Source organism: Bufo gargarizans, chromosome 1 (assembly GCF_014858855.1).
Source record: "Bufo gargarizans isolate SCDJY-AF-19 chromosome 1, ASM1485885v1, whole genome shotgun sequence".
Taxonomy (NCBI): domain Eukaryota; kingdom Metazoa; phylum Chordata; class Amphibia; order Anura; family Bufonidae; genus Bufo; species Bufo gargarizans.
Window position 1 is genome coordinate 269,842,290 of NC_058080.1, and position 17,562 is coordinate 269,859,851.

At 38.6% G+C, this 17,562-nt stretch overlaps 1 protein-coding gene across 4 annotated transcripts in view; it reads right to left on the minus strand.

Annotated features, from left to right (window-relative positions):
- Positions 1 to 272: 272 nt before the first annotated feature.
- The window catches only part of SLC4A4 (solute carrier family 4 member 4), a 262,656-nt gene continuing 245,366 nt past the window's right edge, over positions 273 to 17,562 (minus strand). For 2 of the 4 annotated variants that reach the window (XM_044303032.1, XM_044303041.1), the window contains exons 24-26: positions 10,167 to 10,263; positions 5,984 to 6,063; positions 273 to 3,081 (exon numbers count right to left, since the gene is read on the minus strand). In XM_044303032.1, coding sequence (XP_044158967.1) covers positions 6,017 to 6,063; positions 10,167 to 10,263 — 144 coding nt within the window. In that variant the 3' untranslated portion in view covers positions 273 to 3,081; positions 5,984 to 6,016. The remainder of the gene's footprint in view (positions 3,082 to 5,983; positions 6,064 to 10,166; positions 10,264 to 17,562) is intronic. The other 2 variants (XM_044303049.1, XM_044303059.1) reach the window with 2 other exon arrangements.

Consider the following 17,562-nt stretch of genomic DNA (forward strand, 5'->3'; position numbering starts at 1 on the left):
AAAAATACTGTTTTCCTAACAATTTGGCAATAGGAATTGATATAGATTGTTATACTTACTGTAGTGCTAGTGTATCTGTACATCCTGTACAGTATCTCTGTGGTGGCAAACAGCAGCCAAAGGTTCTACTGAGGATCTTATGGGTCTTGCTTCATGTAAGTAATATTTTTCTGTTATTTAACACTTTGAATGAAGACAATTCCTTTACATTAAAAATACTATTCAATGGTAGTCTGCTTATGTGTATTGGCAAGAAATGTAAAGACATAGTCTGCTTTGAGACACTTTAATGATCATATTAAGGAACTAATAGCAAGGACAATCCCATAATTCCCTGCAGCAGGTAGGTAAAAGAAGAGATGCAAATAATAGTCTTATATCAGCTAAAATATAATCATTAAAGTCTCTAAACTGGAGGTTTACTTGGGAAATAGGAAATGGAATGTCAAGGGCAGTAAAATGAAAGTATGGATGAGATGGGAATACCACTTTAAATGATTTAAAATTGCCAGCAGCAATCTGTCCTAGAGTGTGAGCAGAACTGGTTGACACTTCTTATAAAGCAGCCTAGGGGGTTAAGGGATGCGGCCTCACTACACACTACATTCTGAGACTTCCTATACTACATATTGGTGAGTTTTCCTGTCAGGCTGCTCAGCCATGATGGCATATCATAGGCAGGATCATATCATTACCATCTGTTGCACAGCAGTGTAGTGAGGCCCTGCCCCCTGAGCCTCCAGGAGGCTCTGCAAGTGGAGGCAATAAGTCCTGCTCATATTCCAGGACACATTGCTGATGCTCATTTTAAATGAATCTCAGAGAACCCCTTTACACTTTTTTGTGCACTTTGAACAAGAGAACAGTTTGTGTCCTTTTCTATTTCACACACATAGATTTCATGAACTTTAACAAATTACAAAAATGTGTTAAAGCAAAACCCCAACAACTCGGATGCAAAAAAGAAAATTTAAATAGTGTCTTTGTAGGATATCTTTGCTACTCTTCTGCTACCTGGAAAGCATCGACAAGCAGTTAAGCCACAGTGCTATTAAAATAATGACATATAAGTAAAAAAGGCATATACCTAAAAAGGCTATATAAGCCCACTGAAGTCTTAAATCCCCCTATCATTTTCATAAAAGATTGCAAGGGGAAATTCCCTTTAGGGTACCTTCACAAGTGGCATAATCTTAAGCCAACTTTGTATGACGTGCATTACAAAGGATGAAATCTGTAGCAATTCTATAGTAAAGACATGCTGATTTAGTGGCAGTAAACCTATTTTATGGTGTGAAACCATGCCACGTGTGAAGGCACCCTTAAGGGGGAGTGCTGAAGTCCCTGTTTCAACCAGTTTCAAAGTAAGCATAATGCCATATAATGTAAGTACTGTGAAATATAATCATATCATACTCGTAAAAGTCCAGTCCTCTAATCCTGAGAAATCCTTTTAGTTTTATGCAAATAAGGTTTTCGGTGCACTGTGGGCAGAGCTTATCTATTTGTTCCACCAGGCTTCCCCTCTGTAAAAACTACCGCATCTCAAACCTTAGGGACTATCAATCATGCAAGAAGGGTAAGTAGTGGGTGGCAGAGCACCAAATGGAGAAGCCTCACCCATGGTTATCCAAAATCTTTACTTCCAAAAATTGAAAAGCATTTCTCAGGATTAGAGGACCAGATTTTGACAAACAGGTATTGTTATGTTTCAGGGGAACCTGCCCTCCATGGCAGTATGCTTACTTTTACTAAATAGACCTAAGAATAGACACACAAACAGGATAACAGATCCCTCAGCCACTGCAAACACACTTGTTGATGGTTTCCAGGCAGAAGTATTTTTTTTTACAAAATGACTGAAAATATGTCAAAACAGCAAAAGTAAGACAAAGATATATAACAAAGAAATGGGACTTTTCACCTGCTGACCACATAGCCATAATAAAGCGTAAATTGTGGAGTTTTGCTTTAAGTGTTACTTCAAGACCATCATTAATTGTTTCTTCTGTAAAACAATTAGCATCTTTAGTTGCTTATTGATCCCTGTTACCAGTCACTATGATTAATTATTGCCTACATACTTATAAATACTCTTCACACCACTTAAAATAATGGATTATAAGTTAAACCCGCCTCCCTCATCACATCATTAAAAAAACATTGTCTTCTACTTTTGAAATGACTTCATTGATCAGTTTAAAATAAGTACAAAATTCTAAGGTTTCATTGAGATCTAAAGAACAAATATTTGTGTTATAATATAAATCACATTGTATACAAGACATTCATACAGAAAAGCCAGTTTCTACAAATGAGAGGTAGACCTACTACTTAAAACTATATGTTTCCTGCTGCAGGAAAAAAAGAGATTCATTTTTTTTACAGTCATTAAAAAAAGTTTTTAAAAAAACAATTAACAATATATAAGTTGAAGGTTAGGCCCCATAATTTAAAGACATAAGCTAGAATATATTAAACACTCTTTAGTGTATACATAGTGTGTTCAAATATAAGATGCATACCAATGGGGCATTTTACCTTATGGCAATATTTTTTTCTATAATTAATACATCATCTGGCAAGTACCAATATGCATAATTAATGTGGTTAATACTATGGTTCTGGAGACGTTGTTTCATTGTACAGAATGTACTCATCTATCATTCTACATTATATTGCATAGTTGCTTTACCAAGACAGAAAAATCTGCATGACATTTATCAGAAGTTCACCAGACATTCGTCTCCTGTCTAGTAATGGGATATACAGTCAAAAAGGCAGAAATAACATTTATTATATGACTGGTTAGTATGCTAGCCTGGATGTATACAATAGGTCACAGTGGAAGCACTTTAGCTAGCAAAAGCCATTCAGAGAATGCTACCATAACAAGCATCAAAGTCAGTGGAGAGTAGGAGATTTAATTTTTGGCTAGAAAAAGTCCAAAAAGATAGAGGAGGTGGTTTGTGTTTTCACAATGTTGTCTCCATTCCCCGGCTTCTCCAGAAATAAGTGTCTTCATCTGGCTCAAGCTCTATCCTAATTTGAGGCACAAGTCGTATGGGAGTACTTGGTGGGCTGGAAGGCAAGAAATCAGTTAGTTTTAGGTACCTCTGTTGAGCTATAGGATGGATTAGACCACCCCTCTGTGACCCAATTATTATAACATTTCTGTTCTGAAAAATTATTGTATTCAGCATACTTTTCATTTTTTACTGCCCTGCATGTTTTAAGGAGCATCTTTCGTCCTATGGTTGTTGGCGATTTTTTACAAATCACTTCACAAAAATGTAAGAATTAACAGTTTAACTAACATACAGTACTGTACATTGTGGACCCTCCAGACTTCTCTTTCGAATGCTTGCTCCTCAGTTTATTTGTGTAAGTTACCTGTTAATGATCTTTTTCTCTGAGCTTATATTGTAAGTACTAGTTTACATCAATTAAAAACATGGCAAACATCCAACAGAACCTTAGAAAGATAAAATCCTTCCATCCTTCAAAATAATGTGATATGTCGAGTTTGGGGGGTGCTTGCGGAGAGTGCGCCATATTCGGCGTGAGGAGACTTATGGGCCATACATGCTCCTCTGTAATTCTGGGAAGAAAGGGATGCAAATGAGCTCCTGACAAGCCCTGCCTCTAATGCTACCAGATGTAAGGCAGCTATCCTATAAGTCAATGTTCTACCATTTAATTAGGTCTTGACACATGACTCAGATATTAAATAAGCCAGCACCCCATCTGCAGACAGCTGTTTCAAGGTGATTGACCCTCATCAATGCAGAGAAGAGAGTACTGGCACTCCACAATTTACCATGTTCCAGAAGGAACAAATTTTAGAGTTCAAAAAGATTATTTACTAAATACATAATTGCTTTTGATATTGGTGTAGTTTGGACAGGAATTGTGCAATCGACTTATTAAGCCGGGTAGCTTATTGAACCATACAGTTTGGAACTCAAAGGGGTTATCCATATGTTTATATTTTTCAAAAAGGCTTACTAAGTCAATACTCATCTTACTGGTCCCCGCTACTACCATTGTAATGCTTCATGGTTCCTCCACCAGTATCTACTTCCAGGCCCCTCTTGACATGTAAGAAATGACAACTCAAACATTCATTGGCTAATGCAGTTCAACGCTGAGGCCAGTGATTGGCAATCAATCCATGCATGTCGTTAAAAACTAGAAACTATGGCTCTACGAGATCGATGGAGCAACGCAATAGTAACAGCTGGGTACCGGTAAGGTAACTAAAGTGACTTATTTTATTATTTTACACAATGCAGCACCTTTTTTGGAAACACCTGGATAACCCCTTTAATAAAATTACAGGAAAAAACAACCACAAACCCTGCCAAACAAACACCTATTTTTCTTCACACCATCTGTCTTAGTGTCCCTCACCCTTCAGCCACAGAACACTCTCATTATCATCTAGACAACCACTAGTAAATTATGATTTCTTGGAACAGCGGGCTAGCAGGTTACACACATAAGTACATGCATAGCAATCCACTCAGCAGGCTCAATAACCAATTCAAGTTCCTTTTTTTTAACACCCCCATGGAGATTTGCTAATCCTATTTACCTTCTAACATATTTCAGTGGATTATGTGTGTTAATTGAATAATGTTTATCGTGACTATAGAATGTACAACCATAGCATGTCTCTTCTACGCTGCACTCTTAATGGTAAACCTTTGTTACTTCATTAATCTGAATACAGATTTCTATGTTAATGTTCAATGTCATAGGAGCTGTGACCTTTGTAATTTGCCATGAATTTAAAGAAAAGTATGTTAAGGTATACTGGGCAGACTTATGCTAAAAGTGTACACTTTTGGCACATGTTCAGGGCAAATCTATGGATAAGTTAAACGTATGTGTTGAGAGCATTTTCCCATGTCTTCCATGAATGCTAATGGGAAGTTCATTGTGAATATACTGTACTTCAGGTCTTTTTTGTATTTGTGTAGGCAGGACACCTAATAAATACTTATTCCTGACCATCTTGAGTGAGAAACAGAAATTCTATTTTGACGTGCATGCTCCTTTTTAAATTTATTGAACAATTTATTCTTGCACTTTTTCTACATTTGCCACATCCATAGTAATTTTTCTTTCTTTTATTAGGCAATGCTCTTTAATCCATTGGAGTCATCTGACATACGTGTGTGGCATTTTAAACATCAATGGGGTCATTTATTAAACTAGTGTAAAGTAGAACTGGCTTAGTTGCCCATAGCAACCAGTCAGATGCCACCTTTCATTTTTGACAGTTCCTTTGGAAAATAAAAGGTGGAATCTTATTGGTTGCTATGGGCAACTAAGCCAGTTCTACTTTACACCAGCTTGATAAATGACCCCACTTTATTATACAGCAGAGTCCGTGATCAGAAATAACTCCAGTCATGGACATTTAACCCCTCAAATGCCTTGGTCAATTACAGCAATGGCATCTGAGGGGTCATTTTCTGGGAGTGGGCCAAAATTGCATTCAATTGCTATAGCATTTGGGGTACTTATGAAGGCTCCCAGGATTACCATAGCAAAGTTCCTAAAGATCACTACTTATGGCAGTTGTGGTCTATGGTACAGGATATGTGATCTAGGATCTTGGGTTATTTTGGAAATTGCAGCACAGCTCCATTGAAGTGAAAGCAGGTGAGTTACAATACCAGACACAACCTGTAGACCAGCGTAAGGCTGTAAAAAAACAGCCAAATGCTTCTTATCCTATAAACCCCTTTAAAGTTGTAATATATTACTATGTAATACATTCAGTGATAGCTGCGATACTGTACATTAGAATAAACTCTATAGATTCTGCAACATTCCTATATCTGAACTTACTGACTTAGAGGAAAAATCTACAATTGACATGCCCACCAACACAGACATATTTTAGCATTTACTAGTAAAATAAAACCTGATAAAGGCATATACTAAGGCAGCTGTATAATAGATGGCTCACCTTGGCATATTCGACTGAATAAATGGAAGTCTTTCAGCATGATGTGTGTCGTTCAAGGAATGTAAATGGCTTTTCTCCAGCTTAGTGTAAGAAAAGAAAGATACAGATAAATTGCATGATCAGTGGTGACATTAGTCATTCGGTAGTGTAATAACTATATGCATTGTTAGTGAAACAGGAATGATTGGTACTCACAATGATAACAATGATTGTGGGCTATATGACCTTAAGATGATGTAACACTACTGGTGAAACTCGAAAAATTTGAATATTGTGCAAAGTTAATTTATTTCAGTAATGCAACTTAAAAGGTGAAACTAATACAGTATATGAGATAGACTCATTACATGCAAAGCAAGATATTTCAAGCCTTTATTTGTTATAATTTGGATGATTATGGCTTATAGCTTATGAAAACCCCAAAGTCACAATCTCAGGTACCCTTTGCTCAGGGGATATGGATTAATTAGCTGAGTAGAGTGTGACACTTTGGGCCTAGAATATTGAACCTTTTCACAATATTCTAATTTTAAGTTGCATTACTGAAGTAAATGAACTTATGCACAATATTCTAATTTTTCGAGTTTCTCCTGTATATGAACAATTTCTTAGCTTGAGAATCAGTGAAACCATCTCATCAAATGAAAATCCATGCACCCAAGAATAACGTATGACTGTGCCATTCCATTTGATCAAATATGACCATTTACCAGCATCATGCATATATATTATTTTGTAGTTAGGTATTAATAATTAATGATATATATATATATATATATATATATATATATATATAGACATTTTCGCTTGGAAACTTTAAATACATGAGTAAAATAAATGAAGGGTACATAAGGATAATTAAGGAGTGAAATGATGAGTTAAAAGGGCATCTGTCAGAAGATTTGTACCTATGAAACTGGCTGACCTGTTATGTGTGTGCTTGGCAGCTGAAGGCATCTGTGTTGGTCCCATGTTCATATGTGCCCGCTTTGCTATGAAAAATTATGTTTTAATATATGCAAATGAGCCTTCAGGAGCAACTGAGGTGTTGCCGTTTCACATAAAGGCTCTGTTCTTTCTGCAATACCCTCAACCTCTCCACTTTGACAGGGCCAGGCACTGAAAACACCATAATGTCTGGCCGTGTCTATCAAAGTGGAAAGAGCGCAGCAGTTGCAGAGAAGAGTCTGTATTTGTAACGGTAATGCCCCTTTTGCTCCTAGAGGCTCATTTGCATATATTTAAACATAATTATTCTCAGCAATTTGGACACATATGAACATAGGACCAACACAGATGCCTTTAGCTGCCAAGTGTACATGCAACAGGCCAGCCAGTTTCATAGGTATAAATCAGCTGACAGATTCCCTTTAATAACATATATATAGTCATGAAGACCAACCTTTGCACCTGAAGGAAATGACAGGACATAACAGGGTACCCATACTTAAGAAAATGTAGGGTACCTTCATTTAAAAGCTACTGGTTTCCTTTCTAAGAATAAACATTAAAAATGTTAAGAACCTTAAGAACATCAATCAGCATTGGGCTTAAATCGAATTTATGCTGGATAACTCTAAAAGTACTAAAAAAGTAATTTCTTTTGTAAGCTCCAGTGTCTTAACATGAAAGTCTATAGTGTAAATAGAACATGTAGCCGAGTAATAGTAGCCAATTATTTTTCTGCCTACTGTGAAATTTAATGCATATAAGCTCGTAGCTTGGCTAATACTTTAATCTTATCAGAGATCTCCTTGTAGAAGTTATAATATCCTTATAATAAAATGGAAACCACTAGCTTGTAGACAACTATCACCCACACCTTCAAGTAAAAATAACATGCAGTAAATCACAACAAAAGGGATGATAATCATTTGTGCAAATAATGGCATCTTAATATAAATACATGACATGATCATAGAAAGGATTATAGAAAGAACAACACAGAAAATCATAGGCAACACACAATGACCAATCAATGACCAAGTTTAGGTGAATAAGGATGTCCCGGATATGATAAGTATCAATGACCAAAGCTGCTAACAATAATTGACAGTTTGATAAATCAGTGAGGAACCACAGGCAACCCAGAGAATTAGAGGAGAACATGAATTATTTGGAAAACCTAATAATAGTAAGTTAGCTTGGTTAGAAGAAACACTGCAGACGTACATCACACCAATCAGACGATGTAAAAGAAAGGAGGTTTAGGTGCAGTTTGTAGACTGTGCTCAGCTATATTTGAAAGAAAGTCAGTAACTTGCAAGGTTTCTTAAGAACAAGATTAATATGTCACCTACAATCAAGGATTAGAATCATTACTATGGTTTAATATAAGCTGGAAAGTTTAGTAGCGACTCCCACTAAGTTCAAATCTCTGTGATTGTGTGAAAGAGGAACTGATCTCTTAACATAAATCAAAAATAAATCAAAGGGTTAAAATAGTCTATGACCAGCACAAATGCATAGAGTCATCTGCAGGTATATGGACACATGGACAGGGTAGTGCTTCTATAGTCAGATGAAAGAGAACTGAGAATTGACATTGGTTATATATAGGAATATGCTGTAAACTGGGATTCAATAAAACGTAACCTTTACTAGGTCATTTAAAATAATGTATCACACTGGGTGAGAGATGACATTGACAACACTAACAACAATAATCTCCTCCACTGTATCAGTTCATATAAGAAAATGAAATTAAAAAAGGGTGGAGATCAAGGTGACTTTAGCCTCGTATCCTTGGACAAGATGATAGGTAACTCTTGTCCTCACTGTTACAGGGGAAGTGTCCCATGTCAGTCCATGTCTCACCACAAATAACAATGATTTGGGTAAGCCATGGACAAATCATTGTTATTTGTGGTGAGACATGGACTGACATGGGACACTTCCCCTGTAACAGTGAGGACAAGAGTTACCTATCATCTTGTCCAAGGATACGAGGCTAAAGTCACCTTGATCTCCATTGCCCTGGAATATACATGTGAAGTCCCCTGATGATGTCTGGAAAAGACAGAAACATGGCATGTAGGGCATTGTAGGTAGGGCTTGATAGAACTTAGACCCATACTGAGGGAAAGGTTCGGTGTGGGGTCGCCCCTGTCGGGGCGGGTGCTCCATTGTGGTAGTCAGGCTATAAGAACAGCCCCTTGACCCCTAGACAGGCAGGAAAGCCATAATAGGGTGTGCCAGGAGTTTATACCGTGCCAATCACATCAGCATCCGGTCATAGCGGTCAAAGGTAACATCACCGCCAGGACCGTCCTCCATGGTCGTGGACCCCGCCCAGACGAGGTGAGATCCACCCTTTTTTCATTTCATTTTCTTATATGAACTGATACAGTGGAGGAGATTATTGTTGTTAGTGTTGTCAATGTTGTCTCTCACCCAGTGTGATACATTATTTTAAATGACCTAGTAAAGGTTACGTTTTATTGAATCCCAGTTTACAATATTTTCTCTGCTATATTTGGGTGTAATTACATACCACGAACACAAACCTGTAGAGGTGGTATATTTAATTAATATATAGGAATATGGGCAGAGATATTTGCATAAGCTAAATGCAAAATGAAGAATATAGGTATAGAAGATGCCAAGAATAAAAGCGTATAGTATAATTTACAGGCATTTTTTCTGGAACATCTCAAACCCCAGTGGATCTACATTGCATAAATTATAAATCCTTGCCCAATGTATCTTCTGTCATTTCCTTTGGCTGCACATAAATAAAGGTGCCTAACTTTGGCCTCCAAAGTCAGTTCTTTATTGTATTTAGACCCCAAAAGAAACATTTCCCATTATCATCTATGAGTTATTGGACAAAGAGATAAAAAATTGCAAGCCAAAATGGGGCATTCAAAAATTGGCTGCACTCCACTGTGCTATACTATGCCTATACTATTTACAATAGAATATTGTTTTCTTCTACTGGTGGGGGTGAAAAGTTTTTATTGAATTTTGCAGTGTTTATAGGTCTGAATACTTGCTGGTTAATCATTTGGTTAAAAGGTTTTACAGGGGTTACTTTATGGAGCACAAAGTCAAAGATGAAGGAGCTCAGACAGGATGTTTAGCGGAAATGTGAAGACAGGAGATTATTAGAAGATGAGATGAGAAAGTGACTGTGTGAGAAGAACTGCCCACAGGTGGCATGCAATTGGTTAGATCTACTCACTCTCACCAGGTTTGCTATCAGAAAGGAATGGTTCCTGTTCCATGATGTCCATTGGGATTTTAATACTGGGGACGTTTTCTGAATAAGGGCTGTCAGACTGCGGAAAAATGTGTAACAATTCTTAGAACAAGCTTTGAGACTTCTGTTATAGAGAAGACGACCCTTCTTGTGGTATTCTTGATGTACCGGCAACCTTAGTAGTCAAATGCTCGCATTTACCAGTCAAAATAACAATGGCAAGTAAACCAATAAGTTCAACCAGTTACTATGGACATATTTGACAACTTTGTATTACAGATAAAATAAAAAATAAAATACATTTTAATAGTACAAATAAGAAAAGTAGCAATTGAATCACATAAGCTAAAAGAGTACAAAAAAAAAGTTATGAATTAACTAAGATATATGGTTATTAGTGAATAAGTTAACAAACATTTTCCTGGTCTTTAGGTAGTTATAGACAATAGAGATTTTTTAGCAGTTACAGCTAATTATGATGGGATATGCTGACAATCTATTGTACCCAGACTGGTTTCCTATGAAATATATAATGAGAATTACTGTCCATAGATACCTTTAGTAAGTTTACTAACTTTTCACACAACTATGCACAAATCAAGAGTACAAGTGAGTTGAAGAAACTTTGTAATATGTCAGAGAAAAATGCCTTGTTCTAGGAATATAAGGTGTTTTCTCCCCCTTACAAAACTAACTTTGTCTCTAAACTTTATAAGAAATCTATCTTGTGAGACCAAAATAGAGTGCCTGCTCACTGAAGGATGAATTTATAATACCCCATACAAGTTTATGGAGAGGACATGGGGGAGTGAGCAGGAGCTGAGTGAGACAGAGGAGACAACACACAAAGAGACTGTACCAGCTAAATAGACTAGGAATGCTATCATTTTCCCTTATAACCATGTTATAAGGGAAAATAATAAAATCTACACAACACCTTACCCAAACCCGAACTTCTGTGAAGAAGTCCGGCTTCTGGTTTGGGTACCAAACATGCCGATTTTTCTCACGTGCGTGCAAAACGCATTGCAATGTTTTGCACTCGCACGGAAAAATTGTGCATTTTCCCGCAATGCACCCGCATCTTATCCAGGCCAAAAACATGATGCCCATGTGAAAGAGGCCTTAGTGTCAAGGGGAAAGAAGGATCTGACATGTTGAATTTTGACATTTCAAACCCTTTGCTTCCTGGTTTATAACATCTACTAGGGGTGTCTCTCACAGTTGATAAACCTAATTTCTTTAGTCCAAAAGTAAAGAGCATACAGTTAGAAAATGTTTCCTCCATTGGCCAGCACAGTCAAGCTGAGAAAAAAAATCTCTCTGTTGAAAGTGAATGACCTTACTTCTCATCGAAATCACAAAGAGCAAAAAAGTATTCTGTAAGGGCAAGTTACCATAACAACATCTACAATAAAACTACAAGTATATATATCAGGCCTTCATATCTTGTCTTATCCACAACTGTAGCATTGCCTTGGCATTCTCACGAAGAACGCCAATGATTTTACAGTAGTAGGGTCATAAATCACACTTATTCAATAACAGTTTTTATTTGGTAGCTGTGTATATTATGTAGGAGACAAAGAATGTTATGTTAGTTAGTTATTCTCATTTTATGGCCATAGTTACAAGCCTATGGATTGGATGCATGGAAATATCCATGTTTTATTTGAAATAAAAAAACTGCACTGCACTCAGTACAATGATGATACCCCCTGTAGAGTATCGGTAATAACAGTGCTTGCAAGTTGTAGAACGGCAATGAATAACTACTGCTAATTTACTTATCCCTCATGATATTTTCATCTTTTCTGCCCTAGAGACCTGCTAAGCTGAAATGTGACCGTGTGCCCCTGCCAATAGGACATAATATAAGGTCTCATGCATACGGCCTTATATGTTTTTGCAGTTTACAAATTTCACAGATACTGGCCATGTGCATTCCACAATTTGCAGATCGGTATGTCCTGCCCCTGTTAGAAATGCCTATTTTTGTCCGCAAACTGGACAAGAATAGGATTTTTTTTTTTGTGGGGCCGTAGAACAGACATGTGGCTTGGACAACATGCAGTGTGCTGTCCACATTTTTTGCAGCGATGTGCTAATGTCAGCAGTACATAACAGTATGTTTGTTAACTCCCTGCCTGCCGCCGTTCTCTTAAAAACAGACTTTTATAATATGCTAATGAAGCCTCTAGGTGCTATTAGGGCGTATACTAATACTAAACGGGCGCGGGATTTACGGGACAATGAGGAGAAATCGAAAGTCAAGCAAGTGTACATGGGCGTGCCAAAGGGTGAGTAGGCCGAGCCTCTAGGTGCTGAAGCAACGCCCTAATAGCACCTAGAGCAGGCATCCTCAAACTGCGGCCCTCCAGCTGTTGCAAGTAGTTTTACAACAGCTGGAGGGCCGCAGTTTGAGGGTGCCTGACCTAGAGGCTTCATTAGCATATTATGAAAGTCTGTTTTTAAGAGAACGGCGGCAGGCAGGGAGTTAACAAACATACTGTTATGCACTGCTGACATTAGCACATCGCTAATGTCAGTCAGCTATATAACATTATTTCTCATGACAGAAAGCCTTTAAGCTATAAGTTGCTTGGTGAGACTGGTGAATGTGTCGGTAAATAACATATATAAAAATGGTGATTAGTTCCCATTATGCATTGGTAGAGAACAATATACATGGGTAGGAGTTTAAGTTGCATATAAACTCATAAATCTACTACAGTAACAGGGTATAAAACGAAAAAGAAAAATACATTTGCTTGTGCAGCAAAACTATCAAAGGATTCCTCCAACTTCTGTAAGTATCTGCCAAATAAATGTTTAGAAATCATAAGTGCCAGAAAAGCTTTCAAGTGCCCAGCATCACGCCGTAGCCAACTTCCCTATGTACTGCTGACTGTCCAGAATGAAAGTGATTTAGTCAAACATCTGGGATTACAAGAGCTTTCATAAAATTCACTGACAGCCTTTAAATGTCATTGCATTTGCATAGCAAAAAAAAAAACAACTAAAAACTGAAAGCTACAGCAGCAAAATTTGATTACATTTAAGATCATAAAACTATGTAAAAACCTGAAAAATGTATGCCATATCCATTAAATTAGATTATCCCATCTAATACTTTCATTAGCAAGCTAAAGTTCATTACTTAGATGCAAACATGAAGATTAGTTCTCATGACCCACTATGGACAGACACATATACGAAGCTTAAATGTTAAGCTGGGATTATAATACAAGGCATCGAAATGCCATTTCAAATCTCATAATCATCCAAAGAGTTTTGTATTTCAGAATGGGTGAAGTGTAATGTAATGGACTTTGAAAGAACATTATATCTTATTATAATGAGGCTAAGGTGAAATGTTTAGGCTTGATGACCCTTATAGAAAGAGTGCAGGTTCCCAGAAGAATTATGGGTCATAAGAAGAATTATGGTTTATATAGAAGAAAATATAATGTATAGTGGCCTATAGAGGATTAGCAATGTGCACCTGACCTGTAATGTTTTTTTATTAACAGCTTATCAGGTCCTAAAGCTAATCATATGCATTAGTCTTCAAGACTAATGCGTCCCCACCTATCCCTTGGTTGAACTCGATGGACTCTTTTTTCAACCGTATCAACTATGTAACTTTTCTCGAGCTGCATCTACTCTCTGGAATGCTCTGCCCCAGAATATCAGGTTAATTCCCAACTTCCCTACCTTCAAACATGCTTCCTAAACTGACTGTTCCCCGAGTAACTCCCCCCCCCCCTTCCCAACTCCTCAGTCCTGAACTCGATCTTCTAACAGACCACAACCGAAGCATCGGCCTACACCACTGCTTTCAGTACATAAATGGCTCAATTACTACATATCACAATCAACTACCTTTTGTGTCACCCCCACATCCTCACAGATTGTAAGCTCTTGGAGCAGGGCTCTCATTCCCACTGTTTCAGTTGTATATTATCCAGTTACATTGTGATATCTTTTTTTTTTTTTTTTGCCAAATCTCTTTTTATTGTTATATAACAGCTCATCTGATGCAATACAACAAATGATAGCTAGTTAAAGCGTGAAGCACTTGTCATAAGTACACATAGCTTATTACATGTAAAGTGCAATGTTAAACATCATGTCATATCGGCATTCGACAAACACATTGGTGGGGATACAACATAAGGGCATTGGGAATGGGGAGACGTGGGTGAGGGAAGGGGGAAAACATGGGAAGATAACGGGGGAAGGGAGGAGTTAGAGAGGGGAAGGGTAGAAAGGGACATCCAGATGGGCCCATCAGATATTGAGATATAGGGATTTGCCTTATATGGCAAAAAGCAAGAATGACCAATAGCTACATGTATAACCATGTACAATCAATGTCTCAGTGGCAGGGTTCGTACATACGAACAGCAGAACATTGTATCTCGTAACCATTCATTCTAACACTGATACAATCTGAAGTTTGTGACAATGGAACCGACTAAATACATGTGGCCAAGTGTTGAGAGAAGTCACGTTCGAGGATAGATACCAGGATCCAAAGGACTTTAGGACTTTGGGGGAGTGTCTAGCATGTCCCACTATAGCAGTAGCTCGAAATGACCTACACTTTTATGAAGGGAACTTCCTCTAGTTCTTCCACGGGCCCCAGGTTTTTAAGATAAGAAACACTGACGAGTATGTGTTTCCCAGTGGGCTAGCTCTTCAAAGCAATATAATTGATCCACTCTCTCGACCCAATTCTCAATAGATGGGGGCTTAGTATTTTTCCATAAGTATGGGATTAATAGGCGAGCTCCAGTGATGAGCATTGTTGGCAAATGGTTTTTTGGAGCTACAAAGGTTCCAGAAGGACACCATAGCATTACTAATTTAGGGTCCAGCACTGGATTGGTGGAGCAGATTTGGTTAAGGCATTTACCTACCTCCGCCCAGAAGGGGCGGGTCAGCGGGCAAAACCACCAAAGATGAGAAAGAGATCCGATGTCAGAATTGCATCTCCAGCATTGTGCCAGAATTTCAGGGTGAATTTTATTTAGTAATTGGGGTGTCCTATATCATCTAACCAAAAGCTTGTATGAGTTCTCCTGGATCTTAATGCACCTGTTGAAACCGTGGGAGTGGGCCAGTATAAAAGCTTTCTCAGGGTCTGAAAGGGAAAAATTTAGCTCATTCTCCCATGCGTCAATAAAGCATAATTTGGGAGAGAGGAGTGATTTATAAATCAATGATAACCCATGTGGAGGGGGTTTGAGCTTCTCGAGTAAGACCTCTAGCCAGGTTCCAGGTCCCTTCAGAGGTTTAGGAAGATTGAGATACTTGATGTCACGTTTAAAGTCTAAAATGTGCAAAAAGGGAGCATTTTTGAGTTTTGGAAGGGACAAGATATTGTTCCAGGAAAAGATATTGTTCCAGTCAAGACTGCCATCCGTACATGTTACATCCTTCAGATAAGTGCCTTTAAGCAATGCCCAAATTCAACTGGAGAGTGAATATGAGATTGAATCAATGTTAAGGGAGTGTTTGTAAGGGAAAATTTTAAAGCACGTGAGTTAAACATCTCGGACCAAACACATAGAGCCCCTTTTAGAGTCACAAGGTTTGTGAGAGAGCTTGAGTAAGGTCTAATTCCCCATAGGACTAGGCATTCCTTGTCTGAAAGCAGAGAGGTTTCAAGCTCTGCACATAGGTTTTGGGGAGTAATACACACAAGAGACAGGCATCTATCAATTTGTGTCACCTTGTAATAAAGGCGAATGTCTGGTAGACCGAAGCCCCCAAAGCGCCTTTCTCTAGTTAAGGTAAAATATGCAATTCTAGCCGGTTTACCTCCCCATAAAAAGGACAAAAAGAGTCTACGCGTTTCTGTGAAAAATCTCTACGGCAACCAGATTGGGAGGACCTGTAGGAGGTATAAGAGTTTGGGTACTACGTATGTTTTAAGGTAGTTTTTCTTCCCTAGCCAGGAAATAAATGGGAGTTTGAGAGAAGTAAGCTGGGTGCGGATTTTGTGGAGAAGGGTGGCATAACTAAGAGAGTATAAGTTTTTAGGGTTTGGTGGAATCCGGACTCTTAAGTAAGTGAGGCTCTCGGATGTCCAGGAGAATGGGCTGAGGGCCTTCAATTTAGTTACTAGGTTGGGGGGCAGGTAATATTCATGGCTACTGACTTTTTATAATTTATTTTAAAGTTGGATATGTCCCCGAATTCTAAGAAAATGGTGAGCAGCTTGGGGAAGGAGCTAATGGGGTTCGTTGTGAGGATCAGCAGGTCATCCGCGAAAGCAGCTGTGGTGTGGACTTGGTGGCTGGGTGTTATACCAAGGATCCCTTGCTCTTGCCTTATTCCGCAGAGAAGGGTCTCCATCACAATAACGAAAAGAGCAGGTGATAAGGGGCATCCCTGTCGGTTCCCATTACCTATGTGGAATGGGGACGACAGGGTACCGTTAATTTTTATTCTTGCTGAAGGGGAAGAATAAAGAGAAAAGATCGCCTGAACGAACTGCGATGGAAAACCAAAGCCTGACAGGGCAGCCGACATGAAATGCCAGCTCACCCTGTCAAAGGCCTTCTCCGTGTCGGTGCTCAGCAGAGCCAGGGGTATGCGTGAAGTACGGGCCCAAGAAATCAAGCAAAGAAGTCGGATTGTGTTCTCCTTACACTTGCTCACGATTGATCATATCAGGTAGAACGTTTTGCAATGTCTGAGCCAAAACCTTCGCCCACCACTTCACATCAGTGTTAAGCAAAGATATCGGCCGGTAGCTACCGCACAACAAAAGATCTTTGCCTTCCTTGTGAATGATGGTGACATGAGCCTCCAAGGATTGGGGCGGTAAAGAGCCACCCCTCATTAGGAATTCACATCGCCCCCTGAATAGTGGCATTAAGGTGCCTCGGAAGGTCTTATAGTATTGGATCGTGAAACCATCTGGGCCTGGACTCTTCCCAGAGGGAATAGAGTTAAGCACTTTAGCTAGCTCCTCATCTGTTACCGGTGACAATAAAAGTGATGAATGCTCATCAGACAACGTAAGCAAGTTCAGGGAGCTAAGGAATCAAGTCGTGGCGGACTGAAGTGAGTGTGGGTGTGGAAAAGTGGTGGGGGGTATATTACATAGATTAGCATAAAAGTTTCAGAATTCCCTAGCAATATCCACCGTAGACTTGAGAAGGCTACCTTTGGAATCTTTTATCCCGTGAATATAGGCATCTGCGTCTTGTTTCTTAATCAAAGCAGACATCAGCTTATTGCCCTTATCCCCATGAGCATAAGTTTTGAATTTGGCTCTAAAGAGGAGTTTTGCTGACTTAATGTTTAAAAGATTCCTAAGCTCGGTCCGAAGGGTAGCTAATTCTAGGGCAGTGTTTTTAGC